General features: G+C 35.2%; 1 protein-coding gene across 1 annotated transcript; it reads left to right on the plus strand.

Annotated features, from left to right (window-relative positions):
* Positions 1–316: 316 nt before the first annotated feature.
* Positions 317–909, plus strand: LOC140012649 (uncharacterized). Its single transcript, XM_072060925.1, has 2 exons — positions 317–391; positions 532–909. The coding sequence occupies exons 1-2, from the start codon at positions 317–319 to the stop codon at positions 907–909; spliced, it is 453 nt and encodes a 150-aa protein (XP_071917026.1).
* Positions 910–15,197: the final 14,288 nt, after the last annotated feature.

The raw sequence follows: 15,197 nt of genomic DNA on the forward strand, positions 1-15,197 counted from the left end.
TTGCCCAGCTATTCATGGACCAGGTTTACAAGTTACATGGTCTTCCTCAGACCATTGTCAGTGATCGAGATCCCATCTTTCTGAGCTCCTTCTCGCAGGAAATTTTCAGGTTGCAACATGTCTAGTTGAACATGTCCTCTTCTTACCATCCTCAGAGTGATGGTCAGACGGAGATAGTTAACAGGTGTTTAGAGAACTATTTGAGATGCATGACTGGTGCATCCCAAAGAATGGAGTTTGTGGTTGCCAATGACAGAGTACTGGTATAACACAAATTTCCATTCTTCTGCTAAGTTCACTCCATACGAGATCGTCTATGGGCAGCCCCCGTCTTCACATTCCTTACCTACCCGAGGCCATAGCAGTTGAATCCGTGGACAGGAGCTTACAGGTAAGGGAGAAGGTCATTCACTCCTTGAGACATAATTTGTCCAAGGCTCAACATAGGATGAAGCAGTTAGCTGATAAGCATAGGTCGAAGAGGGAATTTGATGTTGGTGACTGGGTTTATGTGAAACTTCAACCCTGCAGACAGCATTCCCTACGCTCTCACCATTGTCAGAAGCTATCCCTCGCTACTTTAGTCCATTTCAGGTGTTGGCAAGGGTAGGAGCAGTGGCGTACAAATTAGCTTTACCATCGCATGTCCGTATTCATGACACATTCCATGTTTCTTTGCTCAAGAAGAAGGTTGGCACAGGGTCCATTCAAGCCCAGATTCCCGCAGGGATTCCATACCAGGGACAGCTAATGGTAGAGCCCATTGCTGTTCTTGACAGACGTTTGGTCAAGCGTGGGAGAGTTGCGGCTACTCAGGTTCTGGTTCAATGGAGCAACAGCTTTCCGGAAGATGCAACTTGGGAGTACTTGCAGGACTTGCAGCTACAGTTCCCTCATTTCAATCCTTGAGGGCAAGGATTGTTTGAGAGGAGGGTATTGATACACGTGAACTGGATTACGCGTGTGCATAGGGCTACATGTGCGTGCATGGGGTTGCATGTGGGTGTGCATGGGGTTTGCATGGAGTTGACCACAGTTGGAGTTCGTTACAATTAGTTAGTAATGATTTGTAAGAATCTTATGACATCAGCAAATGTCATAAGTTTGTTAGCCGACTTTAAGTTCACCGCCTTAGCTCACTTATAAAAGGTGAAGTTGGGCATCAGTTGGATATGACTTTCATTTTGTAAAACCTGTACTTTCCATTTCTTCTGTAATCTCTCCTCTCTCCACCTTTATTCAAGTTAATAAAGTTTCTCTTGATTCTCGGATTACTTCTCTGTCAATTTTTGTAATCCCTAGGTCAGAGATTGAGGACCTCTACTGCTCTTTGCATCAGACATAATTATATCACCTAAGATTTTAAAGGGTTTAATTAAACACTTATGATCTCGCGAGAGATATGAGATTTAATTAAGTATAATTTAGATGTATGGAAAGATAATCTATAGTACCTTTGTGTGATATGTTCTTGACTTGTTAAGAAATTAATTGGATAATTAATTCTAATTCTGAATCAAAATTTGAAACCCTAGTCTTTGCCAATTGTTTTCTCACCTTTATTTTCTTCTTTAATTAGTTAAAATAAATCTTTTGAATTTTATTATTTTTCTATACTAATTAAAATAGAGGAAATTAACTCGTCCTTGTGGGATCGACCTCTGAAATACTCTATATGATTTTATTACTACGATCGACCCTATATGCTTGTAGAAATTCGTCGATCAAGTAGTAGGAAAGTGGAAGCATGGTATTATTCTTTAATCTTACAATGATTTATTTTTTTATTTTCTTTCTATTTGGTTAATAACATTAAACTTACTTTGATATTTAGTAGAATGATTGCAATTTAACAGAAAATGTGAACAAAAGCAATAAAGTGTCATAACAATTAACTAGTAATTAATTAGTTAAAGTTTGATTTGAAAGCACGTAAGATTTGCTTATTGATAATGCTGCCAAACACTTTGGTCAATGGTAACACCAAACAATTGCAAGATAATAAAGATATTGGAAGTTGTTCACCGCAATTATCCATGTTCTTGCTCTGCAATGCATCAGAGGTTGCTGGCCAATAGGCGGAGCCCCGAATGGACGCATTGGTTGCAAGTTTAGGTGCATAAAGAGGCAAACTCTTCGGCGGTTATTCATGTAGGTTCAGTGCATAAAGGGGCATGATAAGCAGTCAAGTAGCCAAAATTTGAGCTAGGGTTTTTTGTTTTGTTTTGAGAGAAGCAGTATGGGATTGGATGAGCCCATATGTAGCTACATATATCACCATTAAGCCCTACACTCAATTAGTAGAAATTAGGACAAATCGTGAGAACCCCGGAAATTATATTTATTTTATCATATTTTTATGAGCACATTTTCTTTACTTTACTTTATTACCTTAATTTTCTAGATATTTTTATAAGTGAGTCAAGTTTTAACTCATTTTCTTGATCTAAGTTAGTACATGTTAAGTGTAAGAACCTTCACTTAAAAATATAAATTCTCCTTAATCACTTGCATTTCCCTAAGACTAAATCACTTATGACATTTCTTTGCATTTGCACTACATTACCTTTTATTTGAATTGAAATATTTCCTAGACTTGGCAGTTTATTTTATCTCATTAGATATATTTTGACCAAATATCCTTTTATTTGTGGTTGGAACTTTATATGATAGTTTAGAGGTGTTAAATAGACATTGGAACATTTGGAGTGTAGAAACTTCATTAGTCAAAGATTAAGGGAAGAAAGGGCCAAGATTGGGCCATGTGACAAAACCCTAACCATCCACCTTGTTTGACCAAAGGAATAGATGAATTTTAAACCAATTTTGCTCCATTTTATCCTCCATATAGCCGGCCATCTTGAAGCTTCCAAGGGAAGGAAGAAAACTCCATCTTCTTGCTTTTTAAGCCCTAACTTGATCTTGAACAAAAATCAAAAGAGAATGAACTTGAGTTAGTGAGTGAACTACCTTTTACCCTAGTGTGTGTTTTAAGTTTGGAGCTTTTGTGAGACCCCGTAAATTTTCTTATTTTCTAGGTTTTATTCTATTTAATTGCATGCTTTTCTGCATTTTCTTTATTAGGAAAATTTTATAGATAATTTTTATGAGTAAATATAGTTTTAAAATGATTTTTCTAGTATCGGTTAGTTTTTGAGAAATTAAGAGCATGTACCGGACGTGGGACCCGCTAGTGCAGAAAGTTCGGTAAAATTCGGCCAGTAAGGTTAAGTTTTGTATATCGGGATTAGTTTAGCAGGTGTTAAGAGATAATTGGAGGTTACCCAATGGATGAGAGTTGGAGAGACAAAAGGATAGCCATGCATTAATTGGAGTGCCATGTGTCACTTGGTGGTTAACTCTTGGACTTTGACCACTATTCACCACTTTACCAATTAATACAAAAATTGACCAAAAACATCTTCATTTGCAAGCTTCCTTGGCCGGCCATCTTCAATAGAAAAGAAAGGAAAAAGCTCTCAAATTTCTTGCTCCAATCTTGCTCAATCTCCTAATTCCACCGATTAAACTTGGATTTCCTCCATAAAAACCTTTAGTTTAGTGGTAGTAAGGTTAGTTGTGGAGTGATTTGGAAGACCTAGGTGCTAAGTTGGTTCTTTTCTTGAGTTTGCAAGGTAAGTGACTAAGACACCTTTCCTTTGATCTTAATGATGTTCAATTGGTAGCTTGTGTGAGTAAAGAGCTAGTTTTAAGTGATATTTCATGACTCTTGGTTGAGATTGGGGAATTTTTCTATTTATTCATGATTTTTCTGTTTTATATGTTTTATATTGGTTGGCCATGGATGATGGTTGGAAATAGTCTAGAATGAAGCCTTAGTGCGTAAATTGTAGCTAATTGCGAAAAATTTCCACTTTGTGATGAAAATTCCAGATTAGGGTTTCAAGTATTTTCATTCTGCCCGGTACTGTTTCTCCTAGTTAGAGGCCGAATTAGCCTTGGGTTAAAACATGAAAGTTTTATAGAATGATATTTTTTAGTTGTATACAAAATTTCAGCCCAATCGGAGGAACGTAGCCTGTAAAAAGACCAAAATACCCATGCTGCCCTGTTTCTATCCGGAACTGATAATCCACTTCTGTAATTGGTTAGTTTGACCTGGAATACTACTGATTTGGTTGTCGATGTCTTCTTAAGAAATATACCCTGGTGTCTTATCTTCCAAACGGCCCTGGAAACACCTTTTTTGGACTTCGGTAGCCTGAGTTACGCTCATTTAACCAGAATGCGGTTAGCTAACCTGTTTATGCGATTCTGGTTTGGTACATTGCAATTTTGACCTAGTTACACTACAAACTGGACTGAGTGGACTTCTTCAACATTGTAGCCCTTTCTCTTAGATTCGAAACGGTATAAATTGTACATTCATCTGATAATCGTAGCACCAGTTTTGTCCAATACGCTAATCGACATCAAAACTATTTTTGGGTTTTAGGGCTTAACTTTCATTTCCGGACTTTCCCTAGTTTATTTTGGTACTTATACGTTCTAATGGAGCCTTACTTTTGGTAGTATGTGGATTTGGTTTATGACTTGTAATCAAGTCTTATTGTGCTTGTTTGAATGTTTTAGGGCGTGAAGGTGATTCAAGACGCTCTTTGGGCGGAAGTGTATGAAATTTCATTTGCTTGCTTGGTGAGTGTACAACTCACTTGCTTGTTACTATGTGGCTTTGTTACATTTGAAATTGATGCCTTGAATGCTTATTTGCACCGTTGAAATTGGTTTAAGCGAGGGTGTACTTGATCACTCTCACCCTTTATGTCTTACATATGACTGTTTACTGTGTTACTTGAATGGTATATGAGTATATTGGAATTGGTGTCGGTTGGACGAGTATCCAACGGCCATTACTGTTCTCACTGAGCTCAACCCCATTGGTGGTCAATTGAATCGAGCCGGCAAGGGTTTGGTCGTGAAAATTGACGAGCCATGGGGAATGTTATATGGAATCTTGTAGTATGAGACTCTCGATTCCGATATACTCGAGTATTACCAATTTTCCACTGTTTGGAGTTCGGGCCCGGTAGGGGTATGTTGGGTGGAAGGAATGGAAGTAAAGTGGAGTTTACGTTTGGTTACACTTTGTACATTGACGAAGGGTCAATGAGATACTATCAAGTATGGCGAGCGAGGAAAGGGGCTCTTGAGAGCCGTCCGTATCCTTTTACCATTGTTATTGATATGTGACTTTATTTAGCTTCCTTCTTGAATGATTTGGGATTGATCGACTCCATGCATAATTGAACTTCCTTGCTTGAGTGAAAGTACCTCACTGGGCGTAATCTCACCCCATTAAATTTTGTTTTCCTTACAGGATACCACTTTTGGGGACTATGATGTTTTGAAGCACGAGTTGAGCTAGTTTTAATATATTTTTGTAAAGCTTCTCGATAGTTGGAAAACCCTAAATGTATTTGGATCTAATTATCTTCCTTTTGTTCTGTAAATTACAAATGTATGTGTATAACACCGTTTAACTCTGTTCATGTATCATATTTGGTTTGGAAATGTTTTCCCAAGTTATGTGACATGGCACCCGCTATTCATTGGCGATTTTGATTTTTGTGTTGCTATTTTGCAATTTTGTATAGTTTGAGTTTGCTTTTATTTTCCCGGAACGTTTTAGATCGTGTTTAACTGCACTATTAGTCCTGGCGAGAGTTGGGCAGGCAGTCCGCTAACCTCTTTGGTTCGCCTTAGGGGAAGGTGGGGCTGTCACAGCTTTGGTTTTGGCAGTTTGTTTTGGTGATTTAAGCTTCACATAAAAGAGGTACATGACCCTTAAATCCTAGCTTTCTTGTGTTATATCATGTGTTTAAGTGAAAGGAAATGAAGTCTTAGAAACCTTAATTTCTTCATATATTTTGGTTTTGTATTGCTAGTCTTTTTATATACTATATGACCACAGGACTTGAGAGAGTTCAAGAGGACGAACCAAGGTTAAAGTGAAGGGTGACAATTGATTGGTGAGTGTTCCAAGTATATGAAAATATTTACGTGGAATGTCTCCTTGCTTGAATAACATGCTTACTTGGTTAAAGTAATTGCTCTTGGATTGATAACTTTTGGGACGAGAATGTACTTTATCATACTCGATCCTTTGTAGTTCACTTCGTGATATTGATATGAAATGAAATGCTTTACTTGAACTTGACTTATTGGTCACTCGGGTGGTTATCCCACCGACTTACGTGTTACATGCTCATTGTTGTTAGACTATACTAGGTACTTGATTTCTTGTCTCATAGGCAAGTGTGTACTTTATCGCACTTGACCTAATTCGACTAAATTTGTGAGATTTTGTTAAAACATGTGTTAGCCATTTTGTTACAACTGAAAAGTGGCCAGAATCCAGCCACTTTCTGACCGGATTTTTGGCCGGATTGTCGGACGGATTTGTGGTCGGATTTGCTGAGAAAATTTTTAATTTCTGCAACTTTTTTCCAATTTTCTTGTTTGATCAGGGTTCTTAACCACCTGATTTTCAACTGTTTGGACTTGAAATATTTGAAATGCTTGAAACATGATATGTTAAACTTATTTGTGACTTGAACCTGTTTAGGCGAGTGTGCTCTTATGTGCACTCAATTGACCCGACTTGACTAAACACTTGATATCTCCTTCACGCATGAACAAGTAACTTGATTTGTATATGACCTGTATATTGACTTGAAATACTTGGAATACTTGAGAATGTGAATTGTTGGACATTACTTGTGACTTGATTCTGGTTAGGCGAGTGTGTCCTTATCGCGCTCGATCTCCGCTTCTTGAATGATCTTGTACTCACTTACACTTGATTGACCTGTACTTGTGTGAGTGCTTGTGCTTGACTTGTAAATGCTGAGCAGTAGCAGTGCTAGTTGGTCGAATCGAGCCAGCAAGGGTTTGGTCGAGGAGATTGGCGAACCTTGGGTACTGCCGGTAGGGGGTTGATCGGTGGACGGAAACTGGTGTAAAGTGGAGATCTACGGACGTTATACTTTCGTGGTTGAAGGAGAGTCAACGGACCTTGATCAAGCTACTGTGGAATTTGTGTGACGGCTCCACCTCCCCCTAAGGCGAACCAGAGGGTTCGGCGGGTCGCCTGCCCAGCTCTCGCCGGGACTCAGTCGCTCACTAAATTCCTCAATTAAATTACAATATAAATCTCAAATATACATCACATGGTCCACAAATATGCATCCAAGTCTCCAATAATTACATATCATAAGAGAAGCGGAAACAATTCCAAATAAGCCATCCAGTCACGTGAATAAGCACAACAAGCCTTCCTTCGCCACGAACCCTGTGGAGGGGAATACAATCGTTTTTGGGGTGAGCTAAAAGCTCAGCGAGTAACCAATAAAAGCAGTCATCAAATATATTTCACAATAATGCATTTCAATGATGTCATGATTCCAAGATCAAATGTACGTTTATTGCTCTCGTGAGCCAGTGAAATCATTGCACTTGAACACCCAACGCTCAAATAGATCATTTAACATTAACATTGAGAGGGAGCCCCTTTTTGAGCTCCAGATAAACATGAACATGAACCATAAACAGAGTGGAGACGTTGGTGTCCAGCACAAGACTTTCCCAGAACTCATTGAAGCCAAAATCATATCATGAATTCACATGCAAGCACGCATGAGATGCCGTCGAGTAAATAATGCAAGAAACATTTCAAAAATAACTTTGGAAACAGTTTAGGGTCACTCACCTCCACGGCTCAGAAACCATCCATCAAATATCATTGCCTTGCTCAAATCCAAGTCTTAGATCACAAACTCAATGCAAACAAGTCCTTTCAAAGTTCGGACAGCACTTCCCCTGAATTTGTTTACTTTTCCAGCCATCACGGCTTTCCCTTTTCCTCAATCACTCCCAAAGACACACACAAAACAACAAGTTCATTCAATAGCCATTCAGCAAGCTCCAAGTAGTACTAGTACAAGTCAAACTAGGGAAAAGTCCGGAAATGAAAGTTAAGCTCAAAACCAGAAAAATAGCTTTTGACATCCTTTTACGGTAATGGCACCAAAGGCACTACGATTGTCGGATGAAGGTGTAAGATACACCGTTTCGAAGCTAAGAGATAGGGCTACAATATTATAGAAGGTCACTCAACCCAGTTCCGAGTGTAACCAGGTAAAAAATGCAAGAAACTACACCAGACCCGGAAAAACAGATTCACAAAACGCATTCTAGTGGAAACATCATAAATCAGGCTATCCAAGTCCAAATCCAGAAATTCCAAAACCATCTGAAAGATAAGAAATACGGATACATTTCATCAGAAGGCCTAAACAACCAATTCGGAAGAAATTCCACCCAAAACAATCAATTACAGCCGCAATTCTTACATTCGGGTAAAACCAGGACAGCAAGGGTAATTTCGACTTTTCTCAAGTTACGGTACTCCGATTGACCTGAAATTTTGTAGGCACCTTTAAAATATCATTACCTACAACTTTCATGTTTTAACCCAAGGCCAATTCGGCCTCTAACTATGACCTACAAAACCGGGCAGAATGTAAATCCAAGAAACCCTAATTTTCCAGATTTCTTCCAAAACAGAAATTGTTTGCAATTAACCACTTTTTCCACCTCATAGAGTCCTTAAACATCATTTCCAATCATCATATATAGCCACACAATCATGTTCATATGAAAACAGAAAAATCCCCATAAATTATAAAACTTCACCAATTCAACCAAAATCAAGATATAATCCATAAAAGTGCATCTTATACCACCACCAATCATGAATTGAACATCATTAGAGGAAGGAGAGGGGTCCTTCACAACACACCTTAGCAATACAAGAGATAGAGCAACTAGTCACCTTAGCTTTCCAAACAACTTCACAACCAAGCTCAACTCCACCAAACTAAGAGGTTTTATGGAGTAATTGGAAGATTAATCGGTTTAATTGAAAGATTGGGCAAGATTGGAGACTAGAAAATTGAGAGCTTTTCTTTCTTTCTTTGAGCAAGAAAGTCGGCCAAGAGAGGTAAGAAATGAAGATGATTTTGGCCAATTTTTTGATATTTATTTGGTAAAGGTAAAGGTAAAGTTAAATGGTCAAAGTCAAGAGTGAATTAGATAGTGACACTTGTCACCTTTAGGTTTAAAACTTATCTTTTTGTCTCTCCAATACAAATATCTTAACACCTTGTAAAATAATATCACTTAATACAAAATTCCAACAAGTTGTCAAAAATATAATGCATTTACCGCACTAGCGGGTCCCACGTCCAAAATACGCCCTTAATTGCTCAAAAACTAACCGATATTAGAAAAATCATTTTAAAACTATCTTTGCTCATAAACTTTATCTGGGGAATTTTTCTAATAAAGAAAATGTAGAAAAGGCGGGCGATTAAATAAAATAAACCCTAGAAAATTAGAAAATTTTCGGGTTCTCACACTCATTCTTTTCGGGGCGTCACAATTTGCTCTTTAGAGCAACCTATATCCTTTGCCCTGAATGTGTTCTTTTTTTCTGTACCCTTTTGCATGATTTATCTGGCTAATTGCTTAACTATAGATTGAGTCATGATTTATTTGAGTTTGACTTGTTTCTTGATGTCTGGGTATGCTATCTTACCTCGAACTTTACCTGTTTGGTTACTTGGAACTTCACTGAGTTTTTAACTCATTCCACGCCATTTGTTTTCCTTACAGGGATGAAAACATGAGAGGTTGAATTGAGGAAATTCTCGATTTCTTATAAGATTGTTAGTTGCTCGAGCGTGTACTTCATAGATATTTAGCCTGCTTGTTTGGTTCGATTTTTGTAAGTCTGATTCTTTGATTGTATTTATAGGTCGTGTGGATGTTAGAGGACCATGAGTATATATGTTAAAGGTTGAAAATTCATATCGCTTTTGTTATCAAGGTTTTTATTTGAAAGTTTTCATGAATTGTGACTGAGTCCTGGCGAGAGCTGGTAGGCGGTTTGCCAAACCCTTGGGTACGCTTTAGGGGGAGATGGGGCTGTCACACAAATTCTAACTTGGTTCCTTATGTTTATTTGTTTGGTTGGTAGTAAAACAATTTGGCTAGTTTTGACTCTAATCATCATCGTAGATCAAGACATCTCTTGAAACTATAAGTTGCTTATAAAGGTACTTATAGATTACTCACTGAAGAAGCACAAAATCTTTGACCCGAGCTGAGCTAGGATGGCATCCAAGCTAGGGAGTCTACACTGGAAGCACTTGCAACCATATACACAGTCCGATGCCTAAGTTAGAATTGCTGGAAATACAAAGTGTATATGGAGGTTCTCAGTAATGAGCTTATGGTTTACCTGCAACCATTACATTGGTAAGTATTATAGAGATCAAGTGATGATGATAAGGATAAAATTAGTTAAATCTAATCTTGATCTTTAATCAACAATTTTTGTAAGTATACAGAGTCGATCGTAGTAATAAATCACTTGGAGTATCCAGAGATCGAACCCATAGGGACAAGTTAATTTTCTCTAGTTTAATTATTCTAAAAAATAGTGAAAATTTAAATTCCAAGGATTTTTAATTACTATAGAAGAAAGAAATTAAATAATCAAGTTAAATAAAATAAATTTGAGAAAACAATATATAGGAAGCAATAGGAATTGAATTGAACTTGTCAATACTATAGTATAATTATCTCTCACTTGATATTATGAGTACTTAAGGTAAATGAATGGTTGCATAATGGTCATTTACTTGGCTTTTTGAGGAATTAGCTTCAAAAGTGCACATGTTATTTCAACATTTGAAATATTGTTGGTTGTATTTCTTATTACTTGAGGACAAGTAATGATTCAAATATGGAAAAATTGGATAAATGTTTATTCTGTACATTTTTATTTTATTTTATTACTTAATTTTTGGTGTGTTTTAGTGATTTTAAGAGTTAAATGATTATGTTTCTAGTGAATTTTGCATTTTGTGGTTTAAGTAAGAAAAATTGCATTTCTATAGAACTAAGTGGTTAGAACTTCATGTTTTTGTAGGTTTTAATGATTCAATCATCAATTGGAGTGAAGTAAGAAGATATTTGGATGATTTGAAGTGATTTGAAGTGAACATAAAATGCAAAATGGTCAAAGGATGTAATGCAATTATGAACAAGGAAGAAAAGTTTGGCTGCAGTGATACATTAATTATGGTATTCCGACTATAACTTGAGTTACACATATTGAATTGAGATGGTTCTTGAACCACTTTAAAGGTAAGACAAACTACTACAATTTTTATGATACTTCATAATCCAATTCACAAATTTTGAGGGTAAAAAATCTGAAACGCTGTCGTGCATTTTTCTTGCAAAAATGGTGAAATGTCTTCTGACCTATTAGGAGTATTTTGATATTTCTCAAGCGATAGAGTTCCAAATGACATGATGCTTAATGCATTGGAAAGATTATGCAATGAATTATAACTTTATGTTTTCTACAAGAGTTAGTTCACCTTCTATCATCAAGAAATTTGCAGTTCAACTTAGTGCAAAAATAGAGCAATTTCAAAGATTCATTAGAAAAGTGTAAACTTGCAATATAATGAAAATGTGGACCAAAAATACGAATCTCACCCATGTTTTCCAGCGGTTTTGGGAAAATTGTTCAAAACGTCTCTTATATTTTACAAAATAACTTTTTTCATCTCTCACTTTTAAAAGTGTAATTTTACGTCCTTTACAAATTCATATTGGTTAAATTTGATCCCTGCCTAAGTTTCCAACTAGTTTTTTACTGAAATCCATCACGTGCCTTGCACGTGATCATTTTTGAAGGACAAAATTATCAAATCAAATTTTATATAATCCGATCTATAGCTCCTCACATTTCATAATATGAATTGTTTCATATCTCACATTTTACAAAATGAATTTTTTCGTCCCTTACGTTTCATAAAATGAATTTTTTCATCCCTCATTAACGATGTATATAAATAGATTTTTTAAACCCATATATATTTTTATTTGATTTTATCTGAATAGTACAAATAGTATGTAATATATCTCTATTTAATTTCATCGAAATAAGTTAATTGTAGTTGTATATATGCTATTCAATAGATTTATGCGTGGGTTTAAAACTAACAATTATGTTTTAATCCCATGTATATATCTATTTGATTTCACCATGTGAACCTGTTCAATATTTGTGACCTTTTCTCTTTTGGTAATAATTCATTTATTGAGTTGTATAATAAGGCAAGCTAATTAATGGTCCTAATTCGAATTCTATAGTCATGCTAACAAATTGCTGTTTAAATTCGAAATTTCTACTCGCCACCTTTAAGACCAACAGTTGAATTACATGCCCTGTGATTATTTAAAAATTTGAAAGTACTAATCACTTACTTCTTTTTGTCATATTTTTCCTTTGTTTATTTTTCTGTCTAAGTTCAATTCGATATAAACACTTGACAATATTCAAGATTAAATGTCTTCTTTGTTTTCAATTTTTGAATAAAAGGAAATGAACATGAGTGAAAAACTAACAATTTTTTTCAACCCATCTATATATCTATTTGATTTCACCTGAACAGTATGAATAGCATGTAATATATCTCTATTTGATTTCGTCTGAACATGCTAATTGTAGCTGTATATATACTATTTGTATTATTCAAGTGAAATAAAATAAATATGTATATGGGTTTAAAAAATAAAAACTATTCATACACATGAAAAAATTCATTTTATAAAATGTGAGGGACGAAAAAATTTATTTTGTGAAATGTGAGGGAGGAAAAAATTTAATTTTATGAAATATGAGGGACTGTGGATCGGATTATTTAAAATTTGATTTGACAATTTTACCCTTCAAAAATGATCACGTACAAGGTACGTGGTGGATTCTGACAAAAAACTAGTCGAAAATCTAAATAGGGACCAAATTTGATCAACATGAATTTGTAAGGGACGTAAAATTACACTTTTAAAAGTGAGGGATAAAAAAAGTTATTTTGTAAAATGTGAGGGACGTTTTGAATGATTTTCTAAGAATAGTGAAATGTCTTCTGACCTATTAGGAGTATTTTGATAATTTCTCAAGCTACAGAGTTCCAAATGACATGATTCTTAATGCATTGGAAAGATTATGCAATGAGCTATAACTTTATGTTTTCTGCAAGAGTTAGTTCACCTTCTATCATCAAGAAATTTGCAGTTCAACTTGGTGCAAAAATAGAGCAATTTCAAAGATTCATTAGAAAAGTGCAAACTTGCAATATAATGAAAATGTGGACCAAATTTGTGCTTATTCGCATAGTTTTTTGGACATTTTTCTAATCAAATTTCGACTGTAGCTTCTTAAGAATTTTTGAAGATTTCAACAAACAACTTTTGGGAATCTTAAGAAGCAATTAGCATGAAACATGATTGCTTATGGCTTTAATCATCTATGAATTGGTGATGTGGCTTAAGCTTTCAAGTTATAAATTCTTAATTATCAAATCAATTAAGTCGAATTATCTCGATTTTTCGCAAGTATACGGATCAAATGAGTATAGTGATAATTAGGGTCTTTCCTATAGGGAAAATTATCAACTATTGATGATTTTCGAACTTCTTTATTATTTAGACTATTACAAATAAAGCAAGTAAATCTACACTACTAATATACAATAAAAGTAGTAAAATTGACAAGAAAAAGTGCCTTGGGTTATGGAATTCCTATCTAATTGGGCAAATGCAATAACTAGTTAAATGAGTTCATTATCTTGGCTAGTTATAGCGTAATATCCAAATATACGTGATACATGCTCTCTTTGATGTACCAACCAAACCTATAACTACTTCACATCTATTAACGTGACATAAAACTAGTTATAAATTTATTAAATTCCATGAAATTACATGGAGCAAACCACTAAAACCACAGAGGTATAACCCTAATTTAGCGAGTTAACTCCCTAAGTTTAACACTTCCATGATCTAGTATTGAATCACAATGGTTATTGATGAAACAACACCTTTAGATAATCACAACTAATAGTAGCAAGTTAATTATGATTATAACAACAAAACTGTTAAATAACATGCTCAAGAAATAAGCTTAAATAACCATGAAAACTTTACATAACAATCATAGAAGTTAATCCATTCCCTAGGTATAAAAACTAGCAAAACATGAAAGATAAGAAAACAAGAACCAAACTTGTATATTCACTAAACATGAGAATCAATCCAAGAAATACAGTGATAGAAAAGATGTCACCCATGTTATTTAAGCCCCAATTCTCCATCTTCATTCTCATGTTCATCTATATCTAGCTACATACAAGATTTGGGTGAAACTATCTATACTAAGATATACTACACTAATGAACTAGGAAATTCTAGTGAAAACTATATCTTGTGTAGTTTTTCTAGACTCCAAAGCTATGCAAATAAGCTCTCCAAGGCCTCTATTTATAGATAAACTCAAACTCAAAATGAATTGTTAAAGTTGATGCAAGTTGTGTCTTGAAATCACTAAAAGTTGATTCTACAAGTTTTCGTGATTTCTTGGACAGTTCCCACCAAAATTTGATCAGAGAAATGGTCCAAAAATGTGGTGTGAACATGCTGCAAGAGCAAGTTGCAAAGCCAAACTCGGGTATCCACAAGGTGATTCGTTAGCCTTACCTCGCGGATCTCCTTCCTTTGCAGGTTTGCACTTTTTACTCAATTGTCAATATTGCTCTGTTTTTGCATCAATTTTAATTGCAATTTTCTTGATTATGGAAGCCGAATTAGTTCTTGCATAAAAGTTGTATCGCTTTGAATTAGCTTTCCAATATATCAAGAATCATCTCATTTAGATGTCTGTAGATATAGAAATGATCAAAATATCCCTAATTGGTCAATCTCCTATTTCAACTTTCGACAGAAAAAATGCATGACTGCATTTCAACTTTTTGACCAGGAAAACTAATGAAGTAGACTTTGATGTCTTATAGAAAATATAGAGCTATGTCTTAACTTTAAAATGACTTAAGAATCACCTCAATCCAATACTTATAACTCAAGATATCACCGAAATATGAAAAGGTGTTAAAGCTATCAAACTTCTCTTCTTTTATGCTTGATTGCATTTCACACTTTGAACATTTTGCACATCATATTAACTTCAAATCACTTCAAATCATCAATAATCTTCCAAATATATTCTCAATTCATTTCATTTGATGATTGAATCATTA

This window comes from Coffea arabica, chromosome 8e (genome assembly GCF_036785885.1).
Source record: "Coffea arabica cultivar ET-39 chromosome 8e, Coffea Arabica ET-39 HiFi, whole genome shotgun sequence".
Taxonomy (NCBI): Eukaryota; Viridiplantae; Streptophyta; class Magnoliopsida; order Gentianales; family Rubiaceae; genus Coffea; species Coffea arabica.

Bases quoted from the DNA above. Each gene is read 5' to 3' on its own strand.
- LOC140012649 (XM_072060925.1), top strand. From the start codon at position 317: ATGGGCAGCCCCCGTCTTCACATTCCTTACCTACCCGAGGCCATAGCA. The intron at 392-531 runs GTAAGGGAGAAG...TCAACCCTGCAG, and splicing joins CCGTGGACAGGAGCTTACAG to ACAGCATTCCCTACGCTCTC.